Source organism: Opisthocomus hoazin, chromosome 8 (assembly GCF_030867145.1).
Source record: "Opisthocomus hoazin isolate bOpiHoa1 chromosome 8, bOpiHoa1.hap1, whole genome shotgun sequence".
Taxonomy (NCBI): domain Eukaryota; kingdom Metazoa; phylum Chordata; class Aves; order Opisthocomiformes; family Opisthocomidae; genus Opisthocomus; species Opisthocomus hoazin.
Window position 1 is genome coordinate 67,520,338 of NC_134421.1, and position 15,285 is coordinate 67,535,622.

The 15,285-nt window shown below is 43.5% G+C and overlaps 1 protein-coding gene across 2 annotated transcripts; it reads left to right on the forward strand.

Annotated features, from left to right (window-relative positions):
* The first annotated feature begins 58 nt into the window (after positions 1–58).
* NUDT5 (nudix hydrolase 5) lies at positions 59–13,920 on the forward strand. Of its 2 annotated transcripts, XM_075428799.1 has the most exons (11): positions 59–342; positions 2,007–2,111; positions 4,307–4,415; positions 8,367–8,434; positions 9,603–9,655; positions 10,249–10,356; positions 10,882–10,977; positions 11,983–12,084; positions 12,495–12,503; positions 13,225–13,278; positions 13,560–13,920. In XM_075428799.1, the coding sequence occupies exons 3-11, from the start codon at positions 4,353–4,355 to the stop codon at positions 13,667–13,669; spliced, it is 663 nt and encodes a 220-aa protein (XP_075284914.1). In that variant the 5' UTR covers positions 59–342; positions 2,007–2,111; positions 4,307–4,352; the 3' UTR covers positions 13,670–13,920. The 2 variants fall into 2 exon arrangements, with proteins under 2 accessions (XP_075284914.1, XP_075284913.1); XM_075428798.1 differs by lacking the exons at positions 12,495–12,503; positions 13,225–13,278; positions 13,560–13,920 and having other exon boundaries at positions 102–117; positions 11,983–12,140.
* The last annotated feature ends 1,365 nt before the right edge of the window (positions 13,921–15,285 follow it).

The window sequence follows — 15,285 nt, forward strand, 5'->3', positions numbered from 1 at the left end:
GCCTCAGCGGCGCACCCGGCCGCCGCCCCGCCCCGCCCCGCCCCGCCTCGCCTCAGCGCTGCTCGGTGCCGGGCCCCGCGCCTCGGCCTCTCCGCACCGCCCCCGCTTCCCGGCCTCGTACGTGTGCGTGGCGCGGCCGGGGGGAAGCTGTTCCAGGCGGTGAGGTCGGAAACACGGGCGGCCTTGGGGAAGCTGCGGGGTGGCCTTCCCGCCTGGCGGGCTTTGCTCTCTGGCTTTGCGGGAGGATTTCATTTCCCCGGAGCTCTGCAGAGACGGAGCTTCCTCTGCCTCCTCGGGCAGGGCCGCGTTTCGTCTGATCTGGGGAAGAGTCAAGTAATAACAGTGCGTTCTGCGTAAGCCCCGTGGTTCTACCGTCCCCTGCGAGGAGGCCAGGTCGCTCCCATACGACGTTTCCTTTAAATGCTCTCACCCGTCGGTTGTCTGGGGGTGGGAAACAACGCGGAGAGGCATCTGAGCCTCTGCTGCGAGACAGGCCCTGTTACAGAATCATAGAATAGTAAGGGTTGGAAGGGACCTTAAAGCTCCTCTGGTTCCAACCCCCCTGCCATGAGCAGGGACACGTTGTTGTCGTCTGTTCCAAGAACTAGTTATTTTTCCACATTTTATTTGCTGCCGAGGGGTTCATCCACGCTGCTAAATACCATGGCAAAAGTGAAACGTTTTCCCCGCTCTCGCCCTCTCCCATCAACTTCTGATGAAGTGGTTTTGCTCTTAGAAACGTTGCTGAAATGCAAGCGTGCTGACTGGTGGTAACAAGTTTGAAGTGGCTTTGGAGCTTTTAGTGAGGTTTAGCACACGTCTCAGCATGTTATTACTAAACCGTGCATAAAACGCTGCCAGTGCTCCTTTTGCACATACGGAGAAACCCCGTATTTTGTTTTATGTTGAGCTTGTCTTAGGACAGCATTGCCTAGCTGTTAAATTTGGCTACTGTCAGCTGCGATGCGTGGTTTAGATTAGAGGATACCTTCTGAAAAGTGGTTCAGAAAAGCTAATCCATCTGTTGTGACTTGGATAGGTTAATGTAAAGCCCTGGTAGCTCAGCTACTCTCTAAGCTGATTCACAGGCCTCAGTTGGCCTAAGATTTTAACTCCTGGGAAGGATAATTTGGAAACTGTAGAATGGTTGGATGTTGCCTGGAAAGAAAGCCACTCAATAAAGGAATAAGCAAGGGGAATAAAGTTACACCTTTTGTAAATGGTTTGCCTTTTTCAGGTGTGAGTTTGGCTGCCACATGAAATAAATGGATCAAGTAGCATGGTTTGCCAGCAGTAGCCTGTAGTACTAGCTGCAAAAGTCAGGGAAGGTAGAAGTGGGCCAAATGGTTTTTTTCCCATAATTTGTAGTTCATGTGCTGTTGATTTGTGCTAAGAAGGCTGATAAATGTAGCCGCTTTGATGTATTCTTAAGATTGCACTGATAGCTATTAAAAATTATATTCATAAGAGTTCATGTAATCGTAAGTCAGGTAGTCAGGTTCCCCGGCTGCTCTGCGAGCTGTGTTGCATTTTTAACTCAAATGATGCAGTGGTAATTTTATGAGATGGAAGAACCTTCCTGTCTGAGGGCTGCAAGACAAGATCTATTCTGAAACCTAACCTAGGGCTTTGGAAACCTGACATTGTAGAGTGAAGTTTAATTTTCAGTTGCAGCAAGTTTTGTTTATGAGCAAAAGGTGTTGCAGCCCTTGAGGGTATGACTGATGTGAGATACCAGAATTACAGCCTTCATTTGACCACATGGTATTTCAGCTTTCTAACAGCAGAAGTTCTCATTTCTATACAGTCAACTGAATTCGGAAAAAAAATACTTTTCTGGTGGAACTTTTTAAACTGTCACTCGTACATAGGGTTATCGCACCCACTTGTGGAGGAGATCAGAACTACAGAAGCTGAGATAAATGAGCCTCTCATTTTCACCTATTATTTTAGATGTTAGTGATAATTCAAACCACTGAAGCTGTGTAATTTTTTGTTATTTGAAGTCACAAGCCACCCTTGAATCTCTCCACTGCAGAAGAGAGCAAGCTGTGCTGAAAAGAACTTCTGCCATGAGATGAGGTTCTAGTATGTATTTGTAACTGATGCGGGTAAGTATTAATACTGTTGTACGAACCATTACTGTAGGTGCTTGTGGGATTTAGGGTACAGTTGTGGTAATCTGCATTTGAGAAAGATACACTGATAAATGCAAGTTTACGTAGAAGGATTAGTGTGATCAGTGGAACCGGATTTCCTCTGACGGGAGACTGAAAGAGGAAGACTTATTCAGCCTGATCAAAAAACAGTTTAACAAGGATACATTTCACTGCCTGCTCTCTTGATATGTTTATATTGTCAATCAAGAAGGCTATAATCCTTTCCAAACGTAGGAGGTGAATTTGTTGTAGCTAGGTGTGTAAGGGTTTTGTATTTTTAAAGCTGGATGCTTGGGGCATCACACAGCCTCCTTTGGCTGACCAGGAACCTCTTGGAACTGCTGTGCTGGGCTGCGCTTCTTTTGCGTAAGTTTGGTGGAAAGCCTGGTCTTGTGTTTTAGAGTCACAGCAAGAGACCGTGGCCATTGTCCAGCTCTTAAATCCTAAGTGAAGAGAGCTTGAGATATTGCTCTCTTCAAGCACAAATGGGTAACGGCTAACTGAACTCACGTGGGGTAGAACTTGGAAGATAAGTGAGGTTCTAGAACAGGTTTTGCTACAAACAGTAATAAGGTAGATGGTAAACCTACATAGTTTTAAGATGGAGCATCATTGCTTTAAGAAAGGATTATATAACATGTTCCTGAAAGAACAGAATTGGATTTAAGAAGTCAGGGTTCCTTTTTAGGATTTATGTTATGTAAAGACAATTTGAATGATTGACCACTATGACCTGTTTCATCCAACAAGACTGTCTTAAGACTTAAGAAAGGGCCTGCCCTGAATACGTACTGAGGAAATGGATTTATGTACGTTAGTTTTAATTCTGCTGATAACCAGAAATATTTCGTACTACCTATTCCTCTTAACTACTTTGTGGAATTAAATGCAAATCTTATGTGTAAGAAAGCTGATGTTGCTGCATGCTCTTAAATGGTTCACATATGTGCAGTAGATGTTGTCAAAAAAGGATAAAGATGAAGTGAAAAATGAAAGTGCTAAACTGAGTATGATAGAGAAGGTGATCACTCCCTTCCGGTACTGTTCATTGCTAGAGACCCCACAGAGCCTGGTTAAGCCCTAGTTGAAGTCAACAGAAAGATTCCTGTTGACTTTATGGAAAGCTTACTACCATCAACACTCAATGGCAGAGATCTTTAAGACTGTCTCACCTCCCCTGGTGTTTAAACTGGTTTACTTCCTTGTGCTGTCTTTTTGGCTATGATTCATGCCGATTTTCAGGACTTCAGTATTACAACATAATGTCAGAGATGAGCTTCCTTGGAATAAGAGTTTCTGTGGTGAGAACGTGCCATAGCTCCGCAGTGAGACAGGGGACTAATGGTGAATCTCTAATGCAGCCTGTTTTACTGCTGCCTGGTGTACCTCTCAGCTGGTAACAGGCAGAGAGAGTGAGTGGACAATCTTCTCTTCCTAGGGAGCGTTAGGATGCAGGCTGAGGCATTGAGCTGCAGGTGCAGAGCCTTGCTTTGGGCATATATTCAGCTGCCTTTTGCACGGCGTGAGCGACGTCATTCCCAGTAAGAGAGAGTGACATGCTTGGGTCACGCTAACTCCACGTGCCACCTAGATTTGCAACACAGGGGTGACTTTTTGACCTAGTTTTTTGGATGGAAGGATTGAGTCACGTACGTGTTTATTTGTGTTGTGTGTAAGGTGGAGGTAGGTTCTAGTTCTGATTCTTTCTCAGTAGCAGACAGTTTTTACCCCTGAAGTCTAATTGCTCTAAGGTTTTTTTCCTCTTTCACAGCGGAGTGCGTATTCCCGTTGCAGTAATGCTGTGTTGACAGGGCACTTCACCTAGATCAGAATGAAACAGTTTGACTTGAATGGATCAATTTTGTCCATGCATGTGTCTGACCTTCGAATAGTGAAGGAGGGTGTCTACTGCCAGCGTAGGCAGCTGACAGGACTATTACAACTATGTAAGTCAGGGATTTGACCCAAACTTCCACTTCTCCTTTGAATTGTTTGATTCTGAAACCATCAGGTGGACCTGAAAATGTGAATTGCACTGCTGTCACATGCCCCTAACTTCTCTCCGGCAAGTTTTATTTGTTAATTTAAAATGCAGAAATGAACCTTTTAACTTTACTCTGAAAGCAAATATTGACTTTGTTTCATAGCAATCTGGACTTTGCACGGGAGGGGGAAAGCCTGACGTTCCTGAAAATGGCATCTGAGACATCCGCAGAAGTTCCAAAAACTGCCAGACAATTCGTCCTTAAAGAAGAGGTATAGCATGCTTGGTTTTGGCACGTTTTGTTGTTAAATAACAATTATTTAGGACTGATCAGAATGTTTGTTAGTGCAGACTAAGAAATGCTATAGATGCTGTATGTAAAAGGTGTTCAATAGACAAAGTACTTCTTCCTGATGGTCAGAGCGTTTAAAAAAGGTGGCATTTCTCTTTGTTGAAATAATCATACAAATTGTCAGTGAGAAGAGAGAAATCTACAGTGTCGCATTATTTTAAGCAGCAGCTTTTTTTTTTTTATTTTGCAGCTGTTTCTTACATTGTCTGTTCAGGGTATTCTCAGTGTTCAGAAATAATGCTGCCACGTCCGAGAGACTATACAAGTAGGTGGATCGTGAAGCTCAGCCTTTTTTTCCCGTTCCTCTGGGGTGAACCACTAAGAGTGGCCTTAATATTTAAGATTGTACCTTCTTTGATGCTTTCTGAAAGGGTTTGGATTTAGATGATCACTGTTCCAAAGACATTAGTAAGGAGGTAGTAAGATCTTTTTCAAAAATACTATGCTCGCATCTTCACAGACTCAGAAAATATCAGGTCCTGAGGAAGGAATTTGGAGGTACTTCTGGGTGCTTAATAGGAGCACTTTCACTCTAACTTAAACTCCCTGTATTTGTTTCTGTTCTCTTTTAGGTGGATTCTTAAAAGTTAATCTTTGGTGTTAAAGGCAAGGTTTGGCAACAGCATCGCACTTGTTATAACACAAGTGTAGTTTCTTTTATCCGGTGTTCCTTCCTTGGAATGAACAGAGTGTTGTCATTTCTTTAGATTTTAAGGTCCAAAACTTTTTCAGGAGAGACTCACATTGTTGGGGTATATTTATGGCTTTTGCCCTTGCGTAGTGTCTTAATATAAATATTTCTCAAGCGTAAAAGGGTTTCATTTTTTAAGCTTTTTGGGTTTTCTATTAAGACTTGTGATTTTGCAGGTAACAGTTTCATTTTATCCTCTTTTTTCTTTTTTTCTTTTTCATAAGGCCTCTTCTGCTGTTTTGGAATATTGCATTCTTTGGTGTCACTGGAAGTTTGTAATTAGATCTTTCATACTGTAAGCTATTTAGCTTTTTCAGTCATTTTGTGGGATTAATACAGGAGAGTATTTACTGTGCCCCTGCCAGCTGCCCTTACATTGCAAGTGGTTCTGTAACTCTGCAGTAACTACGTGTTCTGATGTTGGAGTATCTTCTTTCATGAAAGTAGTAGCTGATCTTATTTCCTTCTTCCTGTTTCTGGGAGCCCGCAGTCAGACTGTTGTAAGCAAAAGCAGGTGTTATTTGTCCATCAAAGTAGTAGATAAAGCGATAGAAATAACTCATTCTAAAACTGAGTATGGAAAGTGCAACCCACCCTGCAAAGTGTCCTTAGGCCCTAAATAGGGGATTTAGCAAAGCAGAAGTTACGCTCCTGGGCCAGCTTCCGGAGTTTTAACTGTGCGCCCGAGGAGGCGTGACAGTGAAATTCTCTCTTTCTTCTAGGGAAACCTGACAAGTTTCAGTCTTCTCACCCTGTAGGCTGTTAGCAGCAAGAGTTTCACCAAACTTTAGAGGATTGTGGAACACTTCCACTGTAAATTTTTACGCTACATGTCCTATAGTATTTTTTAATTATTGCTCCACAACAGTAGAGGCCAAAAGCTGTACTTAGGGATGTCTGATTAAAAACAAGACACTTTGATGTTGTTTGTTTTGTGCACATGAAACCTACTTTTTTCTTTTTCTTTTTTTTTTTTCTTTTGTCTTTTTGGATCTTGGATAGGTCTAATTTCTTAAAGACTATGAATTTCTTTTTCTTTTACGATTCCAGGGGACAGTGATGTGGTTCTGATTTCAGCCATTTTCCCCTTTCTGCTTAGCAAGTGATAACTTGGTGACAGGGACAATGATCTGCCAGTTCTGTTGAATGCTGCTGCAGTGTGGGACCATGATCAATAATCTAGTGCTTTGTGTTCTCTGCAGTGTTTAAAAAAAATCATTAACACAAAACATTTGGCTGTATTAACTTAAGTAAATATATTCCTCTCCTTGGACAACGAATGGAACATGATATTCGTCTGTTTCTCTTTTGGCTCTTCCTGTACTCTAGTTCTGCAGTGATATAGAAATGGATACAAACCCGTTTAAAATACACGTGAATGTTTCCAAACAGAATTACTTCTTGTCCCTGTAATGAGCATAATATACTTCATCTTCTCCTTTCCTGCTGTTTTTGTGACCGCAAATCTGTTAGAAAGCCCTTTCGAGAACAGAGTTCTCCTTTTCCAATTCCTGTTATGTGGAAATATGGTACTTTCCAAAATAAAAGCCAAATATCCTACACATAAAATACGTGTAGCCACATTTACGACCAACTGACTATCAAAATAATTGTTCTGAAGAACACATTTTAAGAATTACATGAGTTCATCCAGCTCTGTTAGAATTAACTGGATACCTGAATCACTTCTGATTTACCTTCTGCCTCCAGCCGATGCTATACTGTGCTTCTGTACTCTAGTTACACCTGCATCATGTATTATATTTCATTTCTCTAAATTCTTTTTTTAGTTGGTGGATCTCTCAGTTTGAAGTTCAAGATCTACATGGCCACACGGGCCTTATTTGCGCCTTACCCTGCACTAGAGGATTGTAGTGAGCCAGTCACATGAATGGCGTCTCGGACTTCATCCTCTGCTACAATTTAATGTTGTGGGTTTTTTCATGGAATCATAGAGTGGTTTGGGTTGGAAGGGACCTTTAAAGGTCATCTAGTTCCAAACCCTCTGCAATGAGCAGGGACATCTTCCACTAGGTCAGGTTGCTCAGAGCCCCGTCCAGCCTGGCCTTGAATGTCTCCAGGGATGGGGCATCCACCACCTCTCTGGGCAATCTGTTCCAGTGTTTCACCACCCCCATTGTAAAAAATTCCTTCCTTATATCCAGTCTAAATCTACCCTCCCTTAGTTTAAAACCATTACTCCTTGTGCTGTTGCAACAGGCCCTGCTAAAAAGTTTGTCCTCGTTTTCCCAGATCCTCTTTTCCCCTTGCGTATGCTTGCTCTGTTGCTGTCAGCAGTATGTCTGATTAGACAATAGGAAATGTTTTGTGCATCTCACTGATTGCTTCTGATATCTGTGGTCTGATATCTGCTTCTGATATCTGTATTCTGATACCTTCTGATATCTCAACCTATAGCCAAGTTGATACAAAGCTCTGGAGACAAGCTTCTTGCCTGCCTATACCTTTAGCAAAGCATAAATACAAGTTACATTAAAAGAATGACACTGCTGGGCTAATGGATAGGGATTTTTCGCTTTTAAAGGAATTGCATAAAAGAGGAGGAAACATCACAGGGCAAATAAACTAATTTAGCTCAGAAGAGACGTTTTATGATGATGTTAATGTCAAGCACTCAATCAGCAGCTCTCAGAAATCCTAAAAGGGCAGGTATGTATCACTGCTCGCAGTTATGGAAAGCAGTGGTTACACAAGGCCACAGGCTGAGATCACGGCAAGAAGAGTTTCAGAATAGTTTGGGTTTGTCTTGCATGCTTAGCTGTTAGCCCGTGCTCTCTGATACGTGGGCACTGGTAATCACTGTGCAAACCAGTGACACTTTTTATTTTCTCATCTGAAATGTGACCTTTGCAAAATCCTCCTAAAAAGATGAGGACTTCCCAGTACATAAAATCCCACTGTGTTCATTGAGAATTGGTTATAAAAGTCACGCCAAGAGAACTTACTGGGCTTATTTCCTATTCCTGTTCAAGAACTTGGTGTAAATGTGTTTTTCCGTAATAGCTACGGGAGTGTTGTTGCATGTTCCTGCATGCATTCTGAGGCTGAGATTTTGTCTCCAGAAGAATCCAAAACTAGTTGTGTTTTTTCTCCCCTTAGCCCCCACATATCTTTGGGATTAATCTTATGATGTATTTAACAAATAATTCTTTATTTTAGGTAATTGTAGAAGGAAAATGGCTGAAGCTTGAAAAAACAACTTACACTGATCCTTTTGGTAAAAACAGGTAATTGCCTCTCTGGCATTACAGATGCTTGTAACGTTCCCAGTTGTACGGACTAGCCCCAGGCTGGAGAACACGAGCGTTACAATCCTGTTGCTCAACACAAGATGCAGTCTGCTCATTGCACAATTCCTGTATAGTTTGTTCTGTTCAGAGAAAATAAAAAAATCTTACTCTAGCAGGTGTGCTAGCACGTGGGATCAGATGTGGCTCCTAAATCCTTGTGGGCAGGTTGGGCCCTGGTTTACCTTGCGTTTCCCATTCCTTCGCAGGCTGCTGTGCAGAAGCAAGTTGTAGCTGTGCAGCTAGGCTGTGGTGGTCCGAGAGTCTGTCCCGTGGCTTTTTGGGTTCTTCATTTAGGGCTCCTTTTCCCCTGTTGATGGTGCTGGGTCTTGCATGCTATTGAGAAGTTACTGTCCTCTTGTATATCGTCACGCCTGTCCGATTCTGTTCTGTGCTGTAGTTTTGCCGTATTTACCTAGATGTGATAACACGGCTTTACTTCCCTCCCCCCTTAATGTATTAGATTGTGTACTGATTGCTTTCTCTAATGCCTCCCAGTTCATCAGCAAAGTATCTTTTTAAAAACTGGCAAATATTGGACCTTTTGTGAAAGGGTTCTTATTGCTGGTGGATTTTTGGGTTTTACTCATCCCATTGCTTATTTTGAGAGAGGAGCTTGGGTCTTCCTTGCCTGTGTGCTCAAGTAACTGAGCAAAGAGTTCACGATAACTTACACTATAAAGCTTATGCAAAAGCAAGATAAAAGACAGAATGCACGTGATCTTGTTACAAAACCATCTTTCAAAATCTGACATGTTTTGTATGTAAATTGCTTTCTTCTGCACTTTTCCAGGATCACTTTTATAAGACTTGCCTTTGCTGTGACAATCATCTATGTCTTTCTCTTATCTTTAGTGATCTTAAACAATCGTTAATTAACTATTTTCTCCCTCCCTCCTTGAAGTAGGCAAACCAAAATTATATCAGACATTTTATAGTGCCAGTACATGACAAAGCTTGGCCAAGGTCAGCTGTTTTCTTATGGCGCCTCACTGTGTGATGGTATATTTTGCTTTTAAATGATACTAGCAAGAATAGAAAACTTACAGATAAAATGGATAGTGTTCATTGTAATGTATTTATTTGTTCTTTTCTCTGTGTTAAACAGAACTTGGGAAACTGTAAAACGTACTGGCAACAAAAAGAGTGTTTCAGCTGATGGTAAGACACAAACAGCTCAGCAGAGCTTGCTGTACCCCCGAGCCAATGAAATGCTAACTGCAGTGCTGAGAAATCAGAACTTTGCTGGTGGGAGCGTTCTCCCAAGATCACTGTATTCGCTTTAGAGCAATGGAGCAGTTTCAAAGACAGAGTGGATGCCCTGATACCGAGTAGCTCACAGACTGATGAACTGGGTCTGCTGTTAGGGGCTAGGGATGCGGCTCTCTTTGGACAGAAGAGGGACGTGATTTAGCCGTGAAAGGCGTGTAGGAGAGGGTTCCGTACAGTGGCTTCCAAACAGTCTCTGCAGGCCAGAGAGCCCTTCTCTAGATATTGGTGGGCTAAGGCACGGTGTTGCTTGGTACGTGTGCCTCGTTTGCTGGGGTACTTTGAAGATCCCGTTTGGGGCTTTTATATCTCTCACCACGCGTGGTGTAAGGAGCTTGAATTTTTAGTTCAGGATTCTGGAGCAGGCATCTAAACATTTAATGCTCAGAGTAACAGTGCTTGGGTTCCTTTCCAGATCTAGCACTAAATACTCAATTTCTGCAGTACAAATACTGTGTACTTCTGTCTTCCATCACCATTTGTAGGTGTAGCAGTGATACCGGTACTACAGAGAACGCTCCACTACGACTGCATTGTCTTAGTGAAACAGTTCAGGCCTCCAATTAACAGCTATTGCTTGGAATTTCCTGCAGGTAAGTGACTGAAACATTAAGATGAGTCATGTAAAGCTGACAGTTAAGTGTGTTTAGATGTGCTTGGAGTGTCGATCTTAATGAAGTAGCTCTAATCAGAGAGCCACGGTGAGGTCTGTAACTCAGTGTGCTATTCAGAAATAGGAATATTTGATAATGAAGAATACAAAATAAGTTCATTTTAGCAGATTGGAGACATTTTGCACAGTAGACTGGTAGTAGAATGTTGCATTTCCCTCCAGTCCTTTTTCTAAGAGTCAAAGCATTTGGCTTCTTTCCCTTATGAGAGTATTAATGCCATTTCCTGGGAAGGTAGCACGCTTCTGTCGATAATCAGTGGAAGACGTGGGCAGGAGCATGATGAATCCTGGAACTGGAATCCTTCTGAACGCCTCGGTTTATCCCTCTTAGGATAGTGACAGCGTTCCACCTCGTTTGTAAAGCTGGATTAGATCTCGGGAGGAGTGTTGTGGTTAAGTGCTAACTTAACTTTTCTATTGTTCTTGTGTTTTATTTCTCTCACAGGCCTCATCGAAGAAAATGAGACTGCAGAAAGTGCTGCGTTGCGAGAGTTGGAGGAAGAAACTGGGTACAAGGGGGAAGTCGTTGAATGTACTCCAGGTCTTTGCTTTTTTTTTTTTTATTTTTCCAAAGCTAATTCTGTCTGTGATGGGTACTCTAAATGTCTAAAATGCTCCAAACCAAAGGAGAAACCTATGCAGAAAAGTCTGTGGAGATTAGCAGAGAGCAGTATCCCAGGGCTGTATCAATGTGATGTTGGCCCTTGGTGAGTTGGTTGCTGAACTCAAACATACGGGACTGAAGTAACAGTTCGATGTCCATAGGGGAAAACTTTGCTGTTAAGATCCTTTACACAAACCCCAGTTATTCAAGCTGTGATTTGGCATGTTAGTATAGAGGTCTGAATTTCTGGACTTGGTGTGAGCAACATCCGTGAGCGTAGGGAGAAAACAGCAGCTGCGTGGTGCAGTCCGAGTGGAGGTCACCCTCGTGTCAGCTGGGGGGGGGGACAGCCCTCAGGTTCTCCAACCGGGAAGAAGAAAGGAGACAATAACTGGAGTAAATCCAGAGATCCTTTGGAACGTGATTGTTGCCAATCCAATGCTTCCTACGTAAGCTAAAATGAAGGAAAATGAGGATCATAAATAAAACTTCAGAAGGTGGGTAGAAAGGTGAAGCAACTTGCGTATGATTTCAAATAAATGTCATTACGGTTGAGACTTGCCTCTTGATTATCCATAGAACTGCGTGTGGGGGACTGAGAGAGATGGAGGCAGGGGATGGCAGAATTAGACTCTCATAGGCTGAGGAAGTCTAGAAGGGAACAGTAGTTTACAGTTTAATCTGCAGTCTGTGGAGTGGCAAGTAAACCCAGTTGCTGAAAGCAAGTCTTACAAGGAATCTGTGAAAGAGCCGAGACTTACAGAAACATTACTTTTAAGAACATGTGAAAACAAACTTTTCACAACTCTTCCAGCATGAGCTTCTGCCAAATGTATGTTCTTCCATTGTATCAGATACATTTCTGTGAAAGTCCTTGTCAAAATGTCAAGGTCCCCAATGTCTGCTTTTGAAAAATTAACCTGTATACGTGCTTGTTGGCAGCTCTCTGCTTGGACCCAGGTTTGTCAAACAGCACGACGCACGTTGTGACCGTCACCATTAACGGAGATGACGCTGAGAATACAAGACCTAAGCAAAAACTTGGTGAGTGTCGTACCGTTAATTTGAAAACTCTGAGAAGATAACAAACAATGGGTTTAAGAGAATTATCCCTACCACTGCATGTCTTCTGTCCCAGCTGATGTAGATGCTGTATGTCCTTCAAATGATACCCTGCAGTCTAGATAGGCAGAGCTGTATTTCTTCACTAAATTTACTGGGGAGGCCTAGATGTTAGGTGTCAGGTGTTGGCACACCCAGAATGAGAAGCTGAGGTGCCAAGCTTCAGAGGGCTGTGAGCACTTGTGAACACTGATACTTCTCTTAGTTGTGGCTTGACCCTGGAAGTAGCTACAGTGTCACTCAGCGATCAGTCAGCTAGTGAAATGCGTTTTTAGTTGTGAAGTCAAGTGTGTTTCAAAACCTTAACTTGCTGCTTTGTTTTTTGCTTGCAGATGATGGAGGTACGTTGTGTGTCTGTGCTCCTGGTGACAGTAAGGTCAGGTGTGATCTTCGTATGGCAAGTTTTACTTAGAAGAACTCAGTTAAAACTGGTTTTTATTTGGGCTTGGTTAATCTCCTGACCGTAATCAAACATGCAGGAGATTTGGCCTAGACATGAACATTCCTGTGGGGTGTTACCGCATCAATGATCATCAGGTATTGCACCTATAGCACCAGTATCTCAGGAAATACAAACTGCTGAATCCACAGCAGCTGTGGATCAAGCCCCAAAGACAGAGGATTCAGATGGACAGGGGAGGTGTAAGTCAGCACAGATCCATCAGGAACAAACCCTTTGTCTTTGCGCAGTTCTGGTCTTCAAACGCATCCACAATCCCTTACGTACCAGTATAAGCCAGACAGAAGTCCACTTCAGCAGTATATTTTCCATTCTCAGAAGGGAGAATGTCTCCTTTTAGAAGGATTCTTAGGCTGCTCTGTCTTTTTCCAAGCTCTTTCCCGATTTCTTTATGTCAAACCTGTTTCTTACTGAGCCCAGTCACTGCCCTCCCCCATTTAATTGGCCTCTCTGGGACAGATGAAGGCTCACAGCTTTTGGACAGTAGGAGCATAAAGCCAGTTCATTTCCCCTTCTGAACTGGAAGAAGCAGGACACTGAGGCAGAGCTCCTCTGCTGTTCACTGATTTAAAGGTGCATGAATTTTTTTTCTTGTCTCCTAGAATTTGTGGAAGTTATTTCGCTTCCAAAGAACGACTTACTGCAGAGAATTGAAGGTAAGAGCTTTCTGACACATTAAATGCACTAACACGAGCTTCAAGAAACCCTTGGCTTCCCGTCTCATAGCTCTTCATGGCACTCCTCGTCCTCCAATACTGTATCTCAAACAGAAAGCTCCGAGAGACTTGGCCAGGTAACAGAGTTAGTGACAGCATTAGGTGTTGGCATTAAGAATCCACGTCTGGGATGCTGTACATCGTTGTTTTAGTAAAGGACTTAAATTTATGAAGAGGGGAAGTTTTTACAGCATCTTCTAATTTTTTTTTTTCTCCCCCAGAACTCGTAGCGGAAGAACATATTGCAGTGGATGCCAGGGTTTATACTTATGCGTTGGCCCTGAAGCACGCAGCAGAGAAACCGCTCCAGGTTCCTTTTATGAAGTTCTAAAACGAGACAGTGAGAGATTCAGTTGCAAGCTGCCCGACTCAGATGGCTGACCAGTATAACTCTTCTTGTGCTAGAGGTCCTTGGCTTTCTTGTAGAGCAAAAGAAGTATTTGTAGGAATGATTCTGATGTAGGAATGACACTAATGTTTTTATCTGGAATTATGTAACTGACAAAAAGCATTCCTTCTAACTCTCGGTCTATCAAGCCTTGACAGAATCATCGTAATAAAAATGCTGTTGAATTTTCAGAATGGCTCATTTCTTGCTACATTCATCACTGCACTTATGTTCCAGCCTAAGGAAGATGCTTAATTAACTGCAGTTGGTGGTGTAACGCCGCCCGTTCAAAGCAAGGAAAACAGCAGAAGAGGGTGTTTCTCTCCTGCCCAGACGCACAAGCAGCATCATTTCAACAGGTCTCCGTAAATCCGCTGCCACAGGAGCAGCCACGGCAGCACGGGGACACCACGGGCACGCGCTGGCTGCAGCGTTTGACGCTGCCCTTTCAGGAACTTCCTTTTACAGTTTAGACCTGAAGATGATGCTCCCCTCTCGCAGCCCTCACCAAACTATCCGGAAAGAGAAAAATGTTTGGTTTGATCTAAGAAAATGATGACTCTGACAAAGAACACGACAGGAACAACAAACCAGCCGTGGTGCAGACCAGAGCGGCGTAGGACCCAGCCAGGGGATTCTGTTTAAGGTGTGGGCTTGCACACACGCCCCAGACGGCACAGCCTGGCAGCTCCCCCGCTCCCTCCAATGTGTCCGTGGACCTGGGCCGCACCCTGGCGCAGTCTCATCACCTCTGGGTAAATCTTCTGCCAGACAAACCTTCCCTGTTTCTGCGCAGCCGAATCCTTCTGATCACATAAACACCCCCCCCCCTCCTCCCCGCTCCCAGGTTAGGATCTGAGAGTTGTAATAAACATCTGCTACTGTCAAAAGCCTCGCCTCTGGAAAAAAATTTGGATGAGCACGCATCATTAGGAAGACTTACCGAGCTTAGAAGTGAAGCAGAAGACTTGCAAGATTTCCTTACCTTCACAAACAACGCAAAGTTACTTTCAAGTTCAGCATGAGAAGAGCAGAACAGATCAAAATGTTAAATCAGAGGGAAAAAGTCATTGCTTACAGCTGAGCAGAAAAATTCAGTGATTTGAAGGGAACGAATCTTGAGATTTGTTTTTTAAAAACTGATTGGAATTATATTCTAGAAAGGAAAGCAATTAAAAAAGACAGCCTTCCAGACCTTCACAACAAACCCATGCAATGCTACAGGCTTGGGGAGGAGTGGCTGGAAAGCTGCCTGGAGGAAAAGGACCTGGGGGTGCTGGTCGACAGCCGGCTGAACATGAGCCAGCAGTGTGCCCAGGTGGCCAAGAAGGCCACTGGCATCCTGGCTTGGATCAGGAACAGTGTGGCCAGCAGGAGCAGGGAGGTGATCGTGCCCCTGTACTCGGCACTGGTGAGGCTGCACCTGGAGTGCTGTGTTCAGTTTTGGGCCCCTCACTACAAGAAGGACATTGAGGGGCTGGAGGGTGTCCAGAGAAGGGCAGCGAGGCTGGTGAGGGGTCTGGAGAACAAGTCTGATGAGGAGCGGCTGAGGGAGCTGG

Coding starts and splice junctions, on each gene's coding strand:
- NUDT5 (XM_075428799.1), top strand. CDS start 4,353: ATGGCATCTGAGACATCCGCAGAAGTTCCAAAAACTGCCAGACAATTC. Junction 9,656..10,248: donor AAAGAGTGTTTCAGCTGATG/GTAAGACACAAA, acceptor CACCATTTGTAG/GTGTAGCAGTGATACCGGTA. Junction 13,279..13,559: donor CTTACTGCAGAGAATTGAAG/GTAAGAGCTTTC, acceptor TTTCTCCCCCAG/AACTCGTAGCGGAAGAACAT.